General features: G+C 42.6%; 1 protein-coding gene across 2 annotated transcripts; it reads left to right on the top strand.

Moving 5' to 3' along the window:
- The first annotated feature begins 231 nt into the window (after nucleotides 1–231).
- Nucleotides 232–14,934, top strand: Sub1 (SUB1 homolog, transcriptional regulator). Of its 2 annotated transcripts, none has more exons than XM_006520042.4 (5): nucleotides 232–323; nucleotides 2,409–2,481; nucleotides 5,189–5,311; nucleotides 9,706–9,814; nucleotides 11,973–14,934. In XM_006520042.4, the coding sequence occupies exons 2-5, from the start codon at nucleotides 2,410–2,412 to the stop codon at nucleotides 12,050–12,052; spliced, it is 384 nt and encodes a 127-aa protein (XP_006520105.1). In that variant the 5' UTR covers nucleotides 232–323; nucleotide 2,409; the 3' UTR covers nucleotides 12,053–14,934. The 2 variants fall into 2 exon arrangements, with proteins under 2 accessions (XP_006520105.1, NP_035424.1); NM_011294.3 differs by having other exon boundaries at nucleotides 263–319; nucleotides 11,973–14,931.
- The last annotated feature ends 7,797 nt before the right edge of the window (nucleotides 14,935–22,731 follow it).

Here is a 22,731-nt window from a genome sequence, read left to right as displayed (position 1 = left end):
AGCGCAAAGCTCCGTGGATCTTGTCATTTATGTTTCATTGACATCTCATTCTCCTTCAGATCAGGCCCAAGCTGCGTGGCATCTCACTGTGGTGCCATCTCCCTCTTTCAGGAGCATTTACTTCAGTATCTGTGGCGGCCCCTTTAAGGCCCTGGAAAGGGCCGGCTGGCGGTTGGGCGGCGAGGCCACGCCCCCTTCACGTGGCCTTCGTGCCATTGGGCGGAGCCAGGGCCTCTAAGCTGCCGTCATTTCCGGCTCTCTGTCAGTCCGGAGTAGGCGAGCGAGCGAGGCAGAGGTTTTTGGTCGGCCGGAGCGGAGCGTGAGTGCGTGGGACCCCGGGCCCATTCCTCGGGGCTGCGGCCAGGCCGACCCCAGGCTACCGCGGCCCCCTTCGCTCTCCTTGCCGGTGGGGAGAAAAACGGCAGCTCGGGGGAAGGGCCTCCGCTCTTGCCCGCGTCCCCGCGGGGCCTCGTGTGGCGGCCGCTCTGGGGAGCCGAGCCGAGGCGGTGGGCGCGGGCAGGCAGGCGAACGGCGGGTGATGGCCGCGCGCCCCTCGGACTGGGTGATGGGGCTCCGGGCGGAGGCGCTAGCGGTCTGCCCTGAGGCTGCGCTCGCCCACCCCTGTCCGGACCACCGTGCTCGGGAAGCCATCCCTTCCCCACCCTCGGGGGACGCTGGCCCCGCGGGGTCGAGGGGCGGGGGGCGCGCTCGGCAAACATGGCTGGGCTCCGGGGCGAGGAGAAAATGGCGCTGGCGCAAGGCCCTCCTCTTGTGCACGCTCTCGACGCCCCACGCCCCCTTCCTGAGGCCGGCAGTAGCCCCAGCCCTCGCCTCGGGGCTTTCGGGAGCTTCCTGGCCGCGACCCCCACGGTGCCACGCGCCGGCTCGCCCTCGAGAGCCTCGCACTCTGGGATGTTTTCAGTATTCCCCAGCCCCGGGCACCGACTGGTCGGTCTATAAACTACGGTCACCCCTTTTAGTTACCTTTTGCTCGAATTACGAAGCCCCCCGCCCCCCGGCCTCCAAGAAACCACCCCAGTAAAGCCTCATTAAAGTTAAAAGTCCAAGTGTAGGGAACGGGGCTGGCTTTAGTTCCCAGTAACAAACATTGTTTTCTTATTGGGTAGATTTAGGTTAGATAATGACGTGGTTCTTTGAAGTAATTTTAGTTCCCCAGACAGCTTTTCGTAATGGGAGATAGATATGGCTGGCTGTTTGCAAGCGAAAGATTTGTTTATGTGCAATTCCCTCTCAAAAAACAGGCTTTGTGTAGTTGTGTGACCGAGCTAGCTTGGGAAACTTGATTTTGGAGGTCGGGTTGTGAAATGGAGCAGTAAGAGGAAAAGCGAAGGGACTGGTTAGGAGCCTTCTCCCTCCTGAGTTTAGGTATTACCTCTAACGGACTGGCCAGTTGTGTAGAGTCGTGGGCAGGATTTGGGTAGCTCACTTTTGCCTTGACCTCCTATTTTGCACATTGAATGCCAGTTTGGTCTTTAGAGAGCTGGGTTATAATTTTTTTGATGTAGGAGGTAGGAATTGATGTATCTTTCTTGAGCATTTACAGAATCTTGTGTTTTTTAGGACCTTTAAGCCATGTAGAAGTTAGTAAGTTTATTTAGATGGAGAGAGCAGAAGATAGTTTGGTAAATAGCTTTTGCTACCTGGTTTTACCATTTGGTGTAAGTATCTTGAAAAGTAGTTAGGACCTGCCTAAGGACTTCTTGAAATGTGGGTTAGACGAGTTGTCTGCCCTTTGTTTTATGCAGTAAATAAACAGCAGGCTCTGCACTGTGTGCCTGTCTGGTGAGTTTTGCCTTGCACATAAAGCCTTCACATTTTATATATTTCCCTAAGTAGAAAATCAGTGCAAAATTATTGTGAATTGTGTATAACATTGTGAACTCCGATTGTTGCCTGTTGTTTTGATAGTGTGGCCACAAAGTAAAAACTAGTGTATACAGAACATGTAAAAGATGATTTATAAGGGCAAAATTAATTAGGTATTATGCTTACATGGGCAAGCTGTTTATGTTGGAGCTGGTCCCCTCAATGTGAGTGGAATTATGTACATTTCTCTTGATTTTACGGTCATTATTCTCAGCTGCTTTCTTGTAGTCTACCCACAAACTTTATAACCTGTCTAAAAATCAGTTGTTAAAAAGGCCCATTGACTTTGAGAAGGGTGAAGGAATGTGCACATGGCTTTTATTTCTTTTTTCTGACTGGGTTCAGAATAATTGGCTGTGCTTGTTGTTTGCAATTTAGACATGTGTTCTGTGTAACGACTCCAGTACCACAAAAAGGCAGAATGAGCTGTGGAAGTTAATTTTTTCTTTTGGTCTGGGAGAGCTAAGATGAAGGTACTAAAACACCTTGTAAATTATTCATGTGATGTCTTTTTCTTTCAGAATGCCTAAATCAAAGGAACTTGTTTCTTCAAGCTCTTCAGGCAGTGATTCGGACAGCGAAGTTGAAAAAAAGGTAACTTTTACTCTACCAAGTTCTTTTATAGAACAAAATGTATGGTGCATTAATTGCTCTATAATGCTGACATTGAGTTTTGAAGGGAAAGGCCTGTCAGTCTTTTAAAGTAGGTTTTGCTATGCATCCTAGACTTCTCCAAACACCTGGGATTTCCCTGGGGGGTGGGGGTGGGTGGGACGCTGGGATGGTGTTACCAATGCTGGGCTCAGAATGTGAGAGAATCTACAAGGGTAATTTTGTAAAGATAAATGACTGATGGATTCCTTGAGTAGAATATTAGATTCTAGTCTCATCTGCAGGACTTACATCAGATTTAAGAGGTCTTTGTGTTGTACTTGGGGTTCAGCCTGGCAGCCCAGTGCATCCTAGGCAAGTACTTGCTATATCTTTAGCCTTCTTCTTACTTTTTATTTGCAACAGGGTCTCAGTAAGTTGTTGGGCTGACCTTGTACTTTTGTCCTTCTGCCTCACCCTCAGGATTAGGGACCCAGCTCAGACTAAGCAAGTCCTCCATTGAGCACCTCTAGTAACCAAGAGTCAACAGAAATGCTTCATTAGACTCTAGAGCACTAGAATTCTAATGAGACCAAAGACACTACTTATCATTATTTAGAAATTCGTGTCATTCAAAAATCCAGTTGATCTAGCCTGCTGTGGCGCCTCGTGTGAGTTTGATCTCTGTTCTTCCACATGGTAGGAGAAGAGACCCCATTATACCAAGTTTGTCCTGTAACCTCATGTACCCACATACAGGCACCACACGTGCAACAAATACAAACTGATGGTAATAACATTTCCAAAGCTCTGTCTGACCTACAGGTATAAGTCACTATTGGGCTGCATGGATTTTTGAATGAAAACATTAATGTTGATAGTTTCTCAGTCATTGCTCCTCTTCAAATTACTGAATTTTAGTTTTGGTACATTTTAACTTTAAAAGTTATTTGCTTTTAGTAAATAAAGTCATCCAACACAGCAAATACAAAATTACCCATTTTGTCAGAATAAGCTTTTTCTGTGTTAGGTGATCGTTGTTTTGTCAACTTCATTCCACTCAATTGATCACAGCAGTGAAGTGTGACAGAGCTGTTCACCTTGTGGTCAAGACTTCCTTCCACACCGCTGTGTCTTAATAGAAATTTATGTCTGAATAGACATTCATATCCTAGAAATTGAACACATTGTATTCACCCTTATTTGTTTACTTGCTTTGTTGAAAATAAGTAATTAATGCACCTGTGGTTTACAAAGTGTAAAAGCAGCAGGCAAAGCTAGTTTTATAGTTCACTTGGTAGAGTGCTAGTCTAGCACTCAGGAAGTCCCAGGTTTGATCCCCTAGCCATGGGAACGGAAGCAGGAGGGTCAGAAGTTCAAGGTCACCTGGGATAATGGGGACCCTGTTTTATTTATTTAAAGCAGCAACCCCCCCTCTTCTTAAAATTTTTTTTAAAAAAATTTTTGTTATTGTTTAGGTTTTGTTTGTTTTTTTGGCCTCTGTACTCCCTAAGAAAAGGGAGCTCTATAGGAAAACTTAGGAAAGTTGGAGCCTATAAATGTACAGATAGACTGTAGTATCATTTATAATTTTGAAATAAGGCTTCAAACATCATATATAGCTGTACTTGAAGTCTTTTCAGAACTTGTAGAGTGTAGCCTCTAAGAGTGAGTGTCACTGACACTGAGGTTACTTGCTGCGTGCACCACTCAGAGGATTGTGTTTTGCTTAGCTGACTGTGTAGCTTGTCTCACAGTACTATTAATTCTGTAAACATTTACATTAGGTGCTTCCATAGTTTTCATTTCATAGCATATTATTGCCCTAGCCTCAACAAATTTAATATACGTTTAGTAATATTAAACTAGTTTGTCCTTTCCACTAAGAAGGAACATGCCTGCCCTCTACTGTTTGGGCTGGAAACTTAACATGGGTTTTTAAAAATTCTTATTTTTTTAACTTTTCGCTCATTTTGAGAATGAGGTCATATGCAATTTTTTTATACTAGTGCTAATTCTAAAATATGGGGTTGAGTACACTAGTCTTACTACTGTCCATCATCAATTCTTAGTGCTGAAGAAGTTTTTGAGTTGTTGATTTTCAGTGCCTGGTATAAGATAGTAACTTCCTTTACCTAGGCATGCTTTTTTATTTTTTCCTCCTAAGAGTTAAATTATGTAGCCCTGACTGGCCTGGAGCTTGCTATGTAGTCCAGGCTGGAAGCATACATTCTTGAGAAAGTACAGATACCTTTTGGAATAGACAAAGAATTAGTAAGTAGTCAGTTTTAGTCATAAATATGTTGGTTTTGTTTGTTTTTTTGTTTGATCTTCAGCTTTCCTGCCTCAACCTTAGTCAGGGTTACAGGATATACCAGTATACTTTGTTTTTAAAAACTTAAAATAATAAGAGGAAAGCTTCTGGTGGATTTGTGGTTTCCAAAAGTTTATACAGAAGTTATAGGCTGCTTGTCTTTCTCTTTCCAGAGAGTAGTGTGTGGGTTCTAGTTCACAAGATCACTGTTTTAACATCTGAGGAATCTTTGGGGATTTTGAGAGTAGAGTGTAAAAATACTATCATTAGTTATGTGAAGACTAGATTCATAGTTAAAAAATTTTAATGTACATATTTTTCATAAGTCAAAAATTTGAGTAACTTTTTAATGAAGTGTTTTGAACTTCACAAGTGTGTGTTCTTGCCTGTTTTAAGTTAAAGAGGAAAAAGCAAGCGGTTCCAGAGAAGCCCGTGAAGAAGCAGAAGCCTGGTGAGACTTCTAGAGCACTGGCATCCTCCAAGCAGAGCAGCAGCAGCAGAGATGACAACATGTTCCAGGTAGAGTCGGAGGGCACTGAGTCCAGTGGACAGATCCTGATCTGAGCACACCAGTCTTCCCTTGTATAGTCCTCTTGACCAGAGTAGAAAGTGAGGGTAATTTGTTCAATTCTGGGCTATTGGTAAAAGCCCAGTAGAAGTCTAGTTTTACTATATTTAAATGATACAAATCCAAAGGTCACAGAAAGCCAAAAAAAGATTTAGAACTATATATTTGGGAAGCAAATTTGAGTAAGTAGGATGAGTATTTGACTGGAAAGTGTAAATTTGATAGTATTTGAGAGAAATGGCATAACTTAGGCTTCATAAGAAACAGAAGGCTGGGGACAATAGTGTATGGGTACAGACAATGCTGGGATAGCGTGTTTAGACCAGGAGTCTGAGCTTAAGGAAAGGGGCATCGGAGAGAATAGATGGAGTGAGATGGGAACCCCAGGGAGGGCTGCTGGGTGTCTTGGCTTTATTAAAGTGTTTGTAGCAATTCAGTATTTGCTTCACTGCAAACACTGATCGGTGAGATGAGGCATTGTAAGTAAATAATGCTGTGAGATTATGGAGGCAGTTATATAGACTTTCATTTGTATTGATAAGGGAGAGAGTGATGATTACAAAGACGGTGATGAAGAAAGACCAGCTGTAAGGTAGACCTGCCAGCAAATGTGGCCACTGAGGATCTCCTGTAGCGCCTGGGGGGCTTGGCTGGGAATTATTCTTGTTGGCTTTTACACGTGCTCGACCAAATAGCCAACCACCAAAGAACACAAACCAAAGAGAGGAGGCGATAGCAGCTTATGAGAGATTTGCAAATGAATGATGAGAGGAGAAAGGATGTAAGTAGATAAAGTGGTGAAAGAAAACTAAAAGTAGTAGAAGAAAGAAATAGACAAAAAGAAAATGTAGATTAATTATTTAGTTATAGGTTTCAGTTCTTCGACTTCAGTATAGTTTCGGGGCAAAGGTTGGTTTGATAGAGAATATAGGTGAAGGTATGTGATGAGGAATGTAAAAGAATGCTGTTATTGCTTCAAATGGATATTAAGTTGGATGCTTACAGTGCTCTATTTCATTCAGGCTTTGCCAGGTCCTAGTAATCCATGTGGAATGTGATCTGTAACCTTGTGGAATTTAAGGGAACCATGATTACATACGCATAGTAAAAATGACAATGGGTCCTGAGAAGTAGTGAACAGATTGAGAGAGTAGGCATGAGAATCTCATTAAAAAGATAAGGCACCTAAATCTTAAAACGTGATCGGTGCGGTGTGTGGACAAAGGGAGCATTTTCAAGAGCAGGAAATTGAGTTAATACCTTGAAGTGGGAAGGAGCTCGGGTTGTGTATGAACTACAGAGCCTGTGTGGTTGAAGCCTGGGAAGTCTTGCTGATATCAGAAGTCTGGTGGAGATCTTCCAGGGCTATTTGACTTAAGTACAGCGAGTAACTGGGGCAGGATAAATATATAATTGACTAGAGTATTTTGTAGTGTTTGTAAAGAAGGGCTTTGGAATATCCAGTTTCATAACTGTATCTTGGCTTTCTTTTACCATCATGCTGTGCGCTTTCCTTTCTACCTCTGGCCTGATGGGGTGGGGGGAGTCTGAATTGAGGGTCTTTTTGTTTGTTTTGTTTTTAATAGCCCTAGCTTACTTGGAAGTCACTATATAGAATAGGCTAATTTGAGTTTTTAGCAATCCTCCTGCCTCTCCTCAAGAGCAGAGGCTGTAGACATGTATTACCATGACTTTTAAAAGTTGTTTTTTGGTAGAGATTTTTGAGAAATGGGGTCTATTTTTAGGGGATGACTTTTTTTTTCTCACTAGGAAAAAAAGAGCTTTGGTTCATTTTTTGTTGGGTTTCTTGAGACAAGGTTTTTTTGTATGGCTCTGGCTGCACAACAGAGCTAGTTTTAGACCCACAGAGATCCACCTGTAGCGTACACCTACAGTTTTGCCTTTTATGAAGACTTTTGTCTCAGTCAGTGTTCTGTTGCTGTGAAGAGGCACTATACAACTCTTAGAAAAACATTTTCTTGGAGCTGGCTTACAGTTCAGTGGTTTAGTCCCTTGTCACCATGGCAAGAAGCGTGGTGGCAGGTAGGCAAATGACTTGCTGGAGAGTAGCTGAATTCCACGGGCAGCCGGAATGGAGAGACACTGAGTGTGGCTTGAGCTTCTGAAACCTCAAAGTTCACTCTCACTTCCTCCAAAAAGACTGCACCTACTCTGACAAGGCCAGGTGTCCTAATCCTTTAAAATAATGCCTCTCCTTAAGAGCCTAAGGAGGCCATTTTCATTCACATCACAACAGCGGCCCTTCCTTTGAATACTTTGGATCTTTCCTAAATAACTTGGTGAGTTTATTAAATGCATGCCCTATTTTTGGGCTGCATTCTTAATTCTTGTCCTATGTCTGTCTGCTTTAGTACACACTTTCCTTACATGTACTGAATCTAGAAAGTGGGGACATTCAAAAACCACATAGTTTGTGTTAAGCCACCAGTATAAATAAGGTTTTTTATTTATTTTTTAAAAATGACAGGGTCTCGGTATGTAGGCCTGTCTCTTAGCTACAGTTTTTGTTGCTGTAAAAGACACTGATCATGGCAACTCTATGTGTAAAGGAAAACTTTTAATTGGGGCTGGCTTTTATAGTTTCAGAGGTTTTATAGTCTTCAGAGGAAGAGCTGAGAGTTCTGTATCTTAATCTGAAGGCAGCAAAAGCTACTGTGAGCCACACTGGGCATAGTTTGAGTATGAGACCTCAACGCCCACCCCCTACAAGTGTGTACAGTGTTGTAAGATACTTGATCACACTGTGAACCCTGAGATTGTATTTACTGGAAAAACCTGTTTTTAGTTGTGTGGCTCAGCCTTAGCACATACCTTTAGTCAAAGCACTTGCTGCTTGAATATTGTAAACAGGATTAAACAAAGTCAACCATAGGTCAAGAGGCAGAGCAAGTGACAGGAAGTGAGCATAGGATCATTAAGAAACGTAGAGGACAAGAGGAGTCAGGAGGACAGAAATGCACAGGAAGGAGAAGGAGGGACATTGAGTTTGAAGGAATTTGTTTGACATGGCGTGAGAGAGAGGGCATTCTGGTGGGACTTGGGCTAAGGAGGAAGGTTAGTCAGCTGGGTGCTTTCTCTGCCTCTCTGAGCTAGCAATTTTCCACCCCAGCACCTGGCTCCCAAGACTTCATTGGTAAAATCAAATAAATGATTGTGATTTTGTTTTGTGTGTTTTGCTTTTTTTTTTTTTTTTTAAACCAACAACAGTACACACTTCCTCCAATAAGGTCATATGAACTCTAACAAGGCCACACTCCCCAATAGTTGCAGTCCTGTGGGCCAACCATTCCAGCTCATTGGTAGCTAGCTGTTTCTGTTCAGCCAGCACACCCTTGGTAGCCTGGAGCTTGCTATGTGTAAACCAAGCTAACCTTGAACACAGCTGCCTGTTGCTGCCTTCTGAGGTGTTTTACTTTTTGATTTCTCTGAGTTTACTGCATTAGGCTGTAGGCATTTCATTTAGGTTGAATCAGATTGTACTGCTGTTATTTCACTTAACGCTATAGCATAGACAGGATTGCCTATATAAAGACTGAATAGTGTTCCATTGCATGTGTAAGCCATGTTCTATTTGTGTCCTCATCTAAGGATAGACTTTTGGGTTGCTTCTACTTCTTAGCTATTATGAATAGTGTAATTAAGGATAGTTAAGATCTCTTGGGAGACTCTACTGCCAGTTGTTTTGGATGTGCAGTTATGTGCCGCAAGTGTCAGTCAATTGAACACATACATATAAGTGAGGATACTCTAGGATTGGTACCATGGTGTGTAAGTTGTCTCACTAAGTACATTCTGATGCTCACACAGGAGAATCTTCTGAGTATTCATTTCTCAGAATATGTCCGGTCTGTTAAGTATATGTTTTGCCCTCAAAGCGGGATTATTGGAACATTATGTTTCTATTTTTGTCAAAGGACATCCATTCTATTTACTGTGTTATATTAAATTTCATAATTTTTAAAGTGAGACTGAAGAAAGATAGCTCAATAAGCAGAAATGCTTGTACAAAGAAAGACCAGAGCTTTAATGCTCAGCACCCCCCTGAGGTAGTTGGATTTGGCTGCAGATGGCTATAATCCCAGCACTGAGGGGCAGAAATGACAGCTCCTGGATACTCTGTGGTCTGCCAACTTAACAGTGAGAGATCTTTTCAAGGCAAGGCAGAGAATGATAAAGACACTTGAAGTCATTCTGTGGACATACATACATGCATGCACCCCCCCTTCCAATTGCAGTTGAATACTTATTCCAGGATTATAAGTGCAAGTTGTGAATATAAATTCAAAACCTCTCTTTATGCATTTTCTTTCTCACTCTCTGCTAGATTGGAAAGATGAGATATGTCAGTGTTCGGGACTTCAAAGGAAAAATTCTAATTGATATTAGAGAATATTGGATGGATTCAGAAGGTGAAATGAAACCAGGAAGAAAAGGTGAGGTTTTATTTCTTCAGTTTGATGTTAATACTGATTGAATGCTTGCCTTAAAATGTTACAGGGAATACAGGTTAAGGATTGGCCTTACTTGGTTGATCCTCTTATAAGCAGTTTGTAATGAAACCTAGGAAAACAGCATCTATTGTCACGTTGAATTGATCACTAACTTTAACTTCATTTTTATCAGTTCCTAGGCAGATTAGGCATTACTTTGGAAACTGTAAAATGAGAAGTAGCAAACTCCTGGGTTTAGTGTTTGCTTTGGATTCAGCTCTAGCAAGATGTTCTCTAATACAGAGTCCTTAAAGGTCTCTATCCCCTTAGTATTGGTGCTTTGCCCAGTTCAAGCCTCTTAGCATGTAGAAACAGTTTATTCTGTTACAAAGTAACTAGAAACCATTTGCACCAACTTATGTTTAGTTTTCTTGTGACAAAATAGGAGATAAAAGCAACTTAAGGGAAGAAGGGTTTATTCGACCCAGCCAGAAGGCAGCTGCTCACGTGGGGCCCAGTCAGGATGTGGAGAGAAGAGTGTCCTGGGGCTGGGCTTGGTGTCACTGAGGCCTTAGGCGGGTGGGGCCACCCACATTCAGGGCAGGTCTTCTTTCATCAGTTTAATCTGTCCACAGATACTTGTGGACACTCACAGAGGTGTGTTCATAATGGTTCTAACTAAATCCATTGAGTTGATGGTCAAGATGAACTGTTAACTTGTGCTCCAGGGAGCGTAGACAAAGGCGCGCACATAGTAGAGGAGGGACTGGTTGGGAAGAGGCAGGCGATGGGCAGGAGTGGGAAATGGGGCATAGCAAGGGAGTGGAGGGTGAGATACATTATATACATGCAGGAAAATGTCAGGTGAAACTGTTGTACATGGTCATGTTAAAAAACTTTGAAAAAGATTAACACTACACTACCTAAATTTATGTAGTTCTATGGGTTGATTTAGTTGAGGAAATGCTTTCTTGGGCCAGTAAGGTATGGTGCCTCAGCAGGTGAAGGCACTTGGTGCCAAGCCGTATGATCCAGGACCCATGAGGTAAAGGAGAGAATGGATACTACCTATACTGTGGAAAACTCTGTGGCACAGGGGGGCCCATACATGTATGCATGTGTGCACCCATTCAGTGAATAAATGTGTATTCTTTTTTAATAAAAGGAAAAAAATGTGTTCTTCTAGTACTAGTCTGCCCACTGTTAAAGGTGACACTTCTTTGATGCAGTTTTCAAGTGTGTCTTAGAAGCTTCCTTTTTTATCTTTACTGATTATTTCTGTCTGAGATTTCATTCAGGATTTTCCACAGTGGCTAATCCTTGATTTCATTCTTGCATATGTTTCCTAAGGAACTGACTTAGCCTCACAGGCTTCCTTCCTGCTGCTGCCTATTACATTCTCATGGTCCCTCAGCAGTTTTCTGAAAAATACATTGTTTGCGTGTATGGGATGTTGGATTGAGGTTTCATTGTACCTGATTTAAATATTATAACCACCCTTTGATGTGGAAGTCATATTTACTGATTAAGAAACTGAGTCTAGGAAAGGCAGCTAGGGATGGTGAAGCTGAGTGTCACTCTTGATAGCACGATTCCAGAGTGCACCCATACCCATCTGAATTGTGCACTCTGCCATGCCCCTTTTGAGTCACTCTAAGGAGTTTCCCAAAGTGAAATGGATGCTGATGGAAGAACTCAGCACAGAGCTAAACACATTGAAATTTGGTGGAAATATGGAACAAATGTTGGAAGAGACAGGATATAAAACTGCCAATGTCTGGATATAAATTTGCCAATGCCAAATCTGGTTCTCTATATGTTTGTGACAATCTTCGGATTGTTACTGTACTTATTGGTCAAAATAGGCATTATGTAGGTGCACTGTTGGAAGTTAAACTGGATATAAAATTGAACCTATGACTAAAAAATTTAAGATTTTAATATCAATATAGATCGCTCATAAAAACTTCAATATTCTGGTTGCCATTCAAAAGGCAGCTGGTGTAATAGAGCGTGTATGTGGCGTGCCTGAGATCTGGGTTTTGTTCTCAACACTAAAAATCCACATAAGTGAAATGACAGTTTTGATTCAAATATTTGTATATATCAAAATCCCCCAAAAGGCTTGATTTTCACCTTGTATTTCTTAAACCTTGTTTAGGTATTTCTTTAAACATGGAACAATGGAGCCAGCTGAAGGAACAGATCTCTGATATAGATGACGCAGTAAGAAAGCTGTAAAATCTGAGCCATATCAAACCTGTACTGTTGTAGTTGTCTTTTTACATTGGCTTTTGTTTTCTAAATGTTGTTTTCCAAGCTGTTGTATATTTGGATTGCAGAACAATTTGTAAGACAAATACTTTTTTTTAATGTGCATTATTAAAATGTTCTAAGTGAAGCTAATTGTCAAGTTTATTAAAGAGGATTGCTTTGTGCCCCCTACCTAGTGTGTAAAATAAAGTCAGATCATTACAATCTTAACTGTGGTACCCTTTTTTGATCAAAAAAACCTAGTTACTGTTTAAGGCCAAAAGAACAACTAGGCACACTGTTGAGTCAGCTTACATTCAGAAGGATTTGTATTACATTGAGTTTCTTAGATTGCTTTGTGAAATGTATACTCAGCCTTTTTCTTTCCAACCAGATTTACTGCGTTTTCCTCTCCAGGACTTCTCCCTACCACAATAACTTATCTTTTCTTCAGTTCTCTTAGTGCTCAAGTTTAAATCACTCTTTACTCAGATAGATTACGCTTATTTAGAAAGTCAAACTGTCAGTTTTGTTGCCTCCTAAGTCTACTGTGCTAATTACTAGTATCTGTTTGGCAACATGACTTATATGAGAACTCCAAGCAAGTGTATGTCATTATTCATAGTGCTCTGTGTAGATGTTGCTTAGTTTACAGAACATAGTGACTTTGATGTCTGATGAGCTGTCACTCAGTAAACATTTGTGCTAGGGTGATGGTTATAAAGTCAGATATTAAACTAGATTAGACTTGTAAAAAGTGTGAAACTTACTGGCCTACTGTTATATTCTAATAATGTGTGGATTCTATGTAGTCAGATGTGGCACTGAGCTCAACTGTGGTAGGTTCTGTGGGCAGTTTTAGAGTTGACTGTTCTACAGTTAATCTGGACAAGTGACTTCCAGACTTGATGTTAACTAGGTTTGATAGACATTTCCATTGGTTTTCATTTCAATTGTGATGATTAAGCAAGCAGACAGGCACATGTTTTAGGGACATTGCTCCAATGAAAAGGGCATAGTGTTCTGAGGGAAAATGTTTGCAAAGGAAAGTCACCACACTGAAGGGAGCTAGCCTGTGATGAGAAAGGAACTTTCTTGAAACTAAATGTTGTGCACATGATATGTTGGTGATAACATTAAGATGGGTCTTCGTAGAATAATAGCTAACAAGGACAATTTATAGATGTGAAAAAATGCTGCCACTAAGGGCTGCCATATCAGAATTGCACTGTCATACTGAGTCCCACCGTCTAAGCATTTTATAGAACTGTTAAGGATTAAATTTAAAAAACAGTCTGCCAGGCCTCATGTGGTTAACTGTCCTCCCCACAGATACTCTTTAGGTAACTTTTTAGTGTGTTACTCCAAATTGATACATATATATCAAAGGGTTTAAGATATATACCATAGCTCATTCTTGAGGGATGATCCTCTTATAATGTGTTGCATTTCATTGATTTTATAAAGTATTCCTTATTTGTCATGTAAAGAAAGGATAGTTAGAACATAAGACTGGTTTGGTGCAGATGAGGGGAGAATAACAGGTAAATTCCTGAGGCCATGTGTTATATGTACATTTCAGCTGTCCGATTGCAGAGATCTGCCGTCTGCTACCTAGGCATTGCTAGCTGCTTAGCATAAAATTCCATGTGGAAAGCTTTCTCGGGCATAATTTGTTAGGTTGATAGCTAAATACATTCACTAATGTTATACCAGAGTTGTTGTTATTTTTCTTTGTGTGTTGAAAAGGAAAATTGAGTTAAAAGAAGAGGAAGGACTTTTCAGATGGAAAAGAAAGGGTACAGTCCTTCTATTTTGCGTTCAGATGCCTTTCTCCTCAGTGTCTTAGTTTCTTTTCTGTTGCTGTGGTGAAGTGCCCTGACAGAAGCAGCCAAGGGAGAAAGGGTTTATCCTGACTCACAGTTCCATGTTCCAGTCCGTTGTCGCATTGTCACAGTGGCAGGAACTCCAGACATCTGGCCACATGGCTCCATAGCCAGGAAGCTGAGAGCTGTGATTGCATGCTCAGTTCCTTTTTGTCTCATTAACCTGAGCCCAGGAGCTGGAGTTGGCCACAGCAGGCAAGATGATTCTCCAGACATCATGCCTAGAGGCCTATCTTTTGGGTAGTTCTAGATTCTGTTGAACTAATAACCATCATAGTAAGTTTTCTCCCAGGAAGAAGGCTTGACATTTTAAGGCATAATATCTTATTTTGTAACACTAAAATAATTAGATCTGCTGCCAGGTTTTGCCCTTTAATATGCTCCATAGTAAGGCTTCCAAATGGGTTTTCCTCTTAGGGTAAAAAGCCTTTGGCCAATTTCCACAATCACTGAAAAAGAAAAACTCAGATTTTCTTTTGTTTGCTTCACAAATGCCTAAAATCTTGAGAAATACTACCTCCTTACCTAGTCAAGACGCTGTGATAACCAGTCTGTGCTGCGTAGTGTTGGAGTCAGCAGCGTGGGGAAAACCGTGGGGAAAGAGCATCCTGGTCTGGCTGCAAAGGGAGGAAGGGATTGAACAGTTATGTAAGCGTTCCTGACAGGAACGCTAGCACAGAGCTTGCCATAGAGCCTGTGAACGTCTTCAGAACCGTTGAGTTATATTTAGGTATCTTTTCTGAATTTCTTTGTGGTTCACTTTTTATAGAAATTAATGTAGTGAAACACTAAAGATTTTTTTCTTAAGAAAGGTATTTTTTTCCAGATAAACTATAATGTAAACATGCATCTAGTGAGAAGTATGTGACTCTGTAATTGTGGAATGACTGTATGCTTTGTTTAGTACATCTTCCGTGGAGGTGTCAATGAACCTATTATTCCACCTGTGAATATTTTAAATGTTGAATAAAAACAAGAAACACACCCTTTGTGTTATCCCATGTTCACACACCTGAAGATGGAGTGAGTTCACACACCTTTATCTGCTGTAAGTAATGTTTCTCTGGATGTTCTAGAATCTGTACTAGCTTTCAAGTGTTAAATCTGAAGACTTCGGGGACTTGGTGTGGGATTAATGGGAGCCAAATGGGAAAATATATGCAAATGCCAAGGAGTGCACAGCATCAAGTTTTTATCCTGCAAGTGCTGTGCAGTCTGATGCTGTGGTGTGTGTCTTAGTCACTGTTGTCACCATGACCAAGTCAACTTGTATAAAAGCTTCAGCCCATCATGTTCATGGCAGGGACCATGGTAGCACTCAGGCAGACATGGTGCTGGAGAAGTAGCTGAGAGTTCTACATCCAGATGTTTAGGCAGCTGGAGAAAAGATACTGGGCCTTAGTTGGGCTTTTGAAACCTCTAAGCCCAGTCCTAGTTACACACTTCATCCAACAAGGCCACACCTACTCTATCAAGAACACACCATCTAGTCCTCAAGTAGTGCCACTGCCAGGTGACTAAGCATTCAAATGTGTGAGCCAGGCTCATCCAAATCACCACAGTGCACTTGTATTTTCATTTATAAAATCCCTTTCATCTTGTCAAGTTGTATTACGCAGCTATGTAGAGAGCTTGTTCACATTTTTATTTATGAACTTCAATAAGGAGAAATAAACTTAGGACGTTTATGCGACTTTTAGCGTTAGATTTTAATAAAACGTGGACTTAAATGTCCTGTTAGAAGGGAAAACCAAAGTAGTACTTGAGCTTCCTGCAGTCTAGATGAAGTTAATAGGATAACAGATTTTACATACGTGCAGTATGTTGCATGTGCTTGCTTACTGCACAGTGGTCTGTTGCTGACCATTTAAGACAGGCCTCTGCCCTCCTGCCTTACGTACAGTCTTCAGAGTCCATAGTCTCTAGAATTGAACTCATTTTAGCGTTGGACTAATAGTGACCTGACCCTGTTTGTTCCTATGTTTTATTGCAGGCTTCTTAAGAGTTTGTTGCAGGCTAGAGTTCAGTTTATTATCTTCTAACAGAGAATTGAGAAGTATAGAAAAAGTCTGAAATGAGAGCAGAGTTTTATTGGCAAGCAGTATAAACTGAGAGGGGTCCCAGAGCTGGAAGACCCCCTAATGAGAGCTAGGCTTTTCCTTGGTTCCAAGTACCCACTTGTGGTGACCCCCTTCTCTCTCCTCTGTTGGCCCTATGGTGTTCATGTGTCCTTTCTGGCATGGGGCTGCGTTTCACAGCTGCAACAGGGCACATGCCCAGACTACTGCTAGTTAGTTGGGGTCCTTGAGCCCACTTCATGGTGTAGTGGGGAGGGAGAAATTAACGCAGGTGAAGAGGGAAGTGGGTTGCCCTCTCCCCTGGGCCCGGGGCTCCTGGATCACTACTGTAATTAGATGATGACATATACCACTTCCTTTCTCTGATTCTGACTGCACTTTGCCTCTGAATCTCAGGTGGATACAATAATATTCCTTGTTTGAGAAAAACTGGATCAAGTAGTTCTACCATCAAAACCTAGAACACATCTGAAATTGTGTGTTCTAGAAAATGCTAGGACGTTATAGTTTTAACTGTCCTGTTGATGGGTTTAGCTTCCGGCCTAGTTTTGTTTAGTTTCCTATTGCTGTGATATAATACCCTGGCAGAAACAAGGGAACAAAGGCTTTGTATTTGTTCGGCTTAGAGGTTCAGAGTGAGCATCATGATGGGGAAGACGTGTGGCAGCAGGTAGGGAAGGCACAGGGACAGGAGTAGCAATCTGGCTGGTCACAGTGCATCGAAGGTCAAGAAGCAGAGCAAGGACAGCAAGTGGGCCACACTAAGAGGACGGCACTCAGTGGGGACATTGGGGGCAGTTGAGGGAGTTGTGGGAGGGATAGCACTAAGGATGTTTGAGAAAGCCATTTGGAAATCATGCTTTCTAAATTTACAAATACATCTATATATACAAGAGTTTAGCTGGAGCTACCCTACGTAGGTTGCCTAGTATGGGATGCCTCTCCTTGAGTTGTTGGTCAGGTGACCCTCCCACCCACCACCACAAAAAAAAAAAAAAAAAAAAAAAGGCTGTTGCTCATGTTTGCCCATCAGAACCTGGTAAGACCCCGCTGCTGAAGACATCATATTTGGTAGCAGGACGTGGGGAAATCTCTGGCCAGCTTTCATAGTACCAGAAGGTGCAATGTAGGCTGTAGGGGGTAGGGGGCGTGAGTCAACAGTTTTACTTGAACTGTGAATTCTGGGAGCTACAGTAGTGACCATTGTGCCAAGATAATGGCTATGGGTGCAGCAGTTACATGTTACAGGAGTCACCATGGGTGCAGCAGTGACATGTTAAAGGAGTCATGACTTTCTGGTTGGAGTTAAGGCCCAGTGCCTAGGAGGAAATGTTAATCTGGCCAAGAACTAATGGCTAAGAGGTTCCAAGTCCCCACTGCTGCGAACCATAGTGGATGTACTACTGCTGTTCTGCTAAAGGGTCATAGTAGCAACGTGTCCTTTAAATTTGCAGCTCTGTCTTCATGGGAGAAGTCTCTCTGTGCAGTAGACACTGGTTAATGCAGAAACTCATATCTGACCAATACAGACATTATCTAGGGAGCGCTCAGTCGTAGATAGGACACCCATGTATAACACCCCTTTCCACCGGCTTGACTCCTCTAAATAATCCTGTCAGCACAAACTGGACTAGGTAGGTTATAAAAGAAATGAAGTTAGGATGGGGGTAGATTTGGGAGGAGTTGGGGGTGGGATGGCTATGATAAATGTTATGTGCAGGTATGAAATATATATACTAAAAGTGAAAGCCAAACCTTAAAGCCTTCTCCTGTGACAGATTCCAGCAAGGAGCTACCTCCAAAAGGTTACATAACCTCCCCAAAGAGTGACACCAGCTGGGGACCAAATGTTCAAACACACGAGCCTATGGGAGAAATTTCATGTCCAAAACACAACAGCTTTATTTTCTAAAAATGCACATTGGTATAAGAATGGTAAGAGAACACTTAAATACTCCCTCCCTCAGACACCCGTTCAAGACAGTCATGTTCCCAATGTCTTCTAGGGAAAGCTTTCAATCTAGGATTGGGGATCATTTAATTATGCCTTTTGATTTATTCTGGGAATTCTTTTTTCTCGATTTTCACAACTGTCATTTCTGAGATTTCCTAAGTGAGGTTCACTGGAGCTGACGACTCGTGGGGGGAAAGTGGAAGCTGTCAAATGCGGGAGAAAGTCTGTAGTTGGAAAAGTAGGTTGTCAATTAGGTGGCCCGTGTAGGCTGTAGAGGCGTGCAGGGCATGGGTGGGCATCCGAGAGGAGAAAGAGTTTACCTGCCTTCTTTTATCAAACACTTAGGTTGAGTCGGCTGGTTTCACGTTCCTCTCCTTGTGGGTTGTCCTGGCGTGACTTTTGAAATGCCACCCTAGACCATCAGCACGTTTTTATGCCTCAGGTTTGAAAGTGTCTTCTGGGGTTCAAGTTTGAATATGAATCCACTAAAAATACTCTCAGAAGTCCCAAGGCTTTCTTCAGAGACGTTAGTAACAGGATTTTTGTTATCTAGGCATCCATACCCACATTCATGTAACCTGGGAACTCTGCTGCTTTTGAAGATGAGAAATGGCTTCTTGCTCATTCTACAGCCATTAGTTATTAGGCAGAGGAGGCTCTTAGAAACTCTTGATAATTCAGCACAATTGAGTCCTCATGGTGGTCCCTGAAATAGAAGCCGCTTTCATCCGAAAAGCATCTCAGAAAGGTTGATGGTGTACACATTAGAGATGAATCCGAATTGCATCCAAGACTGGGTTTGCTAACTTATATTTATGTGCTTACTTTTTTGGGTCAGGGTCTCACTGTGTAGCCCTCGCTGGCCCAGAACTCACTACATACACCAGATGGAATTAACAGACATCCACCCATTTCTGCCTCCAGAATGCCAGGATTAAAAGCATGCATCACCATGCCTGGTCCACAGCTTTTCCCCCCTGTCTTTTTAAAACTGTAGCAGTAATCAGGGATGTGTGGGAGGGCACAGCTTAAGATTGCTTAGGATTCCTTCCTCTAAGTGTTGAAAAGTTGAACTAGACAGGTTTGCCTGCTAACTTTGTAGAACTATCCCTTACTGTGAGCTGCCCTGTGGGGAGCCTGTTATATACACAGATGTGGGTTAGGAGTCCACATTTATTGAGAACAGGGCTAGAGAACCATGGGTAGCAGCTGTGGGGCATTTATTTCTCCACCCGATTTTCATTCTCTGAGAAACGAAAAAACAAAACAAAAAAACCAGACAACATTTTGTACAGGAAGAAGTCGAGGTCTCCAGAGAATCGCTGATGTGGTCCAAATAGCAAAAGTGGCAGGGGTGGGATTTGAACTCCCATCTTTTAACTCTAAACCTTGAGCCCCTATTTACTTATGTCCTTGTGTAGCAGGCACAGGAGGATGGCAGAATTTTTTGTTAATTGATGTAGCAATGGACTTTATTGAAGTAACCCTTGCCCTAGTTTTCACTGTTTAGAATAAAGAGCTAGGATTAGCACCTGACCCGGCGAATCTTGCTGGGTTTCTTACGTCCATCTCCCGTTTCCCCACTGCTGCAGAAACAACAGTTGTCCACACGTCCACCTCCAGCTAGCTCAGATGACCCCTTGCTGATCCATTAAACCAGTAGTCTTTAACCTGTGGGTCTCAACCCCTTTGGGAAGTTTGGTATCAGGTATTTTCAGTACAATTCGTAACAGTAGCAAAATTACAGATAGGAAGCAATGAAGTAATTTTTATAGTTGGGGGTCACCACAGCAGGAGGGACTGTGCTACAGGGTTGAAACACTAGGGAGGTTGAGAACCACTGCTTTAGGCTAAGCTAAGAAAACCGACGGTACTAGTAAGATTTCATCCTGGCCAGACCTCATGAAGGAGGGACAGGAGGAGCTGGGCTTGAGTCTAAGGGCTGTGGTGGCTTTTGTCTGGTCTTGGCTGATTGCCGGGCATCCTGTGTATTATGACTATAAAAGCTTAACCATTAGTGAAGATGATGCTGGCAAAAAGAAGAAAAGTGCTAAATTCCTGACCTCGCTCCCTCTGTCCACTTTTACACAAATGATCGTGAGTCGGTCCACCATTGGCTCTGGACTCAGAGGCTCTTTACGGTGGGTGAGCGTAGGATGCTTTCTGGAACCCTTTCAGATTCGCTCTTCATCTCTCCTATCTGGCCGGCTGCCCAGGATGAATGTGGTAACACACTTTCCCCCTTTCCAGCCGTGGCCAGTGTGGATCCCTGTGGGGAAATCAAAGGGAGAGACATGAGTTAGACATTTGTTTCTCCAGCCGGGCTCCCTGCTCACCCTGGCTCACTGTGAGTCTCAAAGAACTGTGACTTCTTCAGTTTCCAACTTAGCTCCTTTAGCCACCCTGTTCTTTTGGACCTAATACTTTCAGGGGGTACACATGTTTTAATGTTGCTTACTATTCTCCATGGTCTCTATGAAGTCCTCTCCATTAGTGAGGGTTCTCTAGAAAGGCAGAAGGAAGTAAGAAAAGGCTTACTAGGAAACCTGCCTCACAAAGTCAGAGGTTGATTTTTAAAAAAACAAATCAATCAACCAACCAACCAACCAACCAACCAACCAACCAACCAACCAACCAACCAACCAACCAGGAACTCACTATGTAATCCCAACTGGCCTTGAAACTTGTTACATAGATCAGGCTGGTCTTGAACTCACAGAGATCCGCCTGTTTCTGCCTTCAGAGTATTGGGATGAGCATCTGCCTGATCATTGAGCTTTAAGATCCTACTTAGGACCACAGACTGGAGAAGCAGAGAAGCAAGGCTAACAAGGTTGAAGGCCCTACGACCAGGGCTAAGGGTGAAGCTTTCTGGTCCAAGGCTGGAGGGCTAAGACCTAGAGTTGCCATGTCCAAGGGCAAAGGAAGATGGTGTTCAACTTCAGGAGGAGAAAGGGGAGCGACAGAGGAGAGCATTCATCCCCCACCTATGTTTTTGTTAAGCTGACTTACCCTTTTTCAGAAAGAGAACCTTCCTTCTCTTCTGGAAATGCTGCCGTATTTAACTAACCAACCAACCAGGATCTTTACGGTGGGTGAGCGTAGGATGCTTTCTGGAACCCTTTCAGATTCGCTCTTAACTAGCGTATTTAACTAGCGAAGTGAGTTAGTTACTCCTACTCTAGTCCAGTAGACACTGCAACCAGATAGCATGACCTCGGTAGACCTAGTAACTATGGTTAAGTAAGTGGGATTAAAATTTTAGACACTTCATTGGAATAAAGGTGTGTAAGGAAAGGAGAAAATAATCACATAGAAATAAGAGTTAGAAACATTTATGACATCTTTGAATTACTCTCCCAGTGGTTGTAGAGCAGCTGTGGACCGGGTCAGGGTTGGCTTGGCTGTCAGGGCAAACACTGGTTCAAGTGACGACTGTGGTTGGAAGGAAGATGGGAGCTTTTGGTCTGGGAACTTCAAACCTCCCACAGGAGCAATTGTCACGCCTCCCTTTTCCCCTTAGCAAGACATATCCCAGCAGCTGCCGTCCCTTCAGTACTGGGACCTAAGGTATTACTGTAGATAACGAAAGAAGGAATGCTAAGCTTTCTCCATTCTGTACTGAAGAACCTTGGGAGTTTTGTGAGCCTAATGCCTCTACTAAGGAAGTAACACCACAGATGGCCCCTCTGACTTTTAGTCCAGCAACATGGCTGCTCTGGCAAGGGATCACATCGAAAGACCTTCGAGGTCTGTGATCTGGCTGGACTACAGACATGCCCTTAGTACACACCTTTAATTCCAAAGAATGAAGGTAAGGTTGGTTTGTAGACGAAAACAGCCATGTTTGAAAGTGCTGTATAATTGAGGGGCAGACAAAGTGACAGGTCATAGAAGGATTTGACAGAATGCGTCAGAGATAGGATATACCCAGCTCATACAGGAACAGCATAGGAGAGGCTACTTAAGAGCAGAGAGAGAGAGAGAGAGAGGGGGAGAGAGAGAGAGAGAATATGTATGACAGTTTTAGAGTCAGATTACAGAGAGAACAAGGTAGACATAAGTGAAAAACAGAAGGAGCCAGAAGATTAGAACATTGCCAAAGTTGGTTTGAGGCCAAGCAGAGCAATTCAGGCAAAAGCCAAGAGAAGCTGGATGGAATCACTCAGCTTGGAAGATTAGATTGTACAGAGGCCGGAAGCTTCAATGCCGAGACTTAGGGATAGTTAGAACAGAGAAAGAAATGCTCCGGGCTCAGCCCAAGCCGTGCCTTCACACAGCTTGGGCACAGCTCTCATCTCATTCCTTGACCTGAGGAAATAAAAGTGACCATTACACTAGTGTTGTGTGTCTTTTTGAGACAGAGTCTCATGTGGCTCAGTCTGGTCTTGAACTTGGTACGTAGTAGAGGAGGACTTTAAACTTCTGACTTACACCTCCACTTCCAGGGTGCTGGGCTTATAGATGTGCATCATCACAGTAGTTTATGTGCCGCTCGGGCTTGGGGCTCTGTGCATGCGAGGCAAGCACTTTGTTAAGACAGGCAAACCCTGACCCTTACGCTTCACTGTACTAGACACTTGGACTCTTTTTCCCACCTCAGTTACTTCGGGCTTGGTTTTACATTCATAAACTCCAAACCTATGAGAAATTTGAACAAATGGTTATAGGAAACCAATCTGGCTTCAATTTATGACTACTTTACGATGAGGTATACAGCTTGCGAGTAGCCAAATGGAAGGGTTGGCG

This window comes from Mus musculus, chromosome 15, assembly GCF_000001635.26.
Source record: "Mus musculus strain C57BL/6J chromosome 15, GRCm38.p6 C57BL/6J".
NCBI lineage: Eukaryota > Metazoa > Chordata > Mammalia > Rodentia > Muridae > Mus > Mus musculus.
Note: the sequence above shows the minus strand (reverse complement) of the source record. Positions and strands in the feature narration are given on the sequence as shown.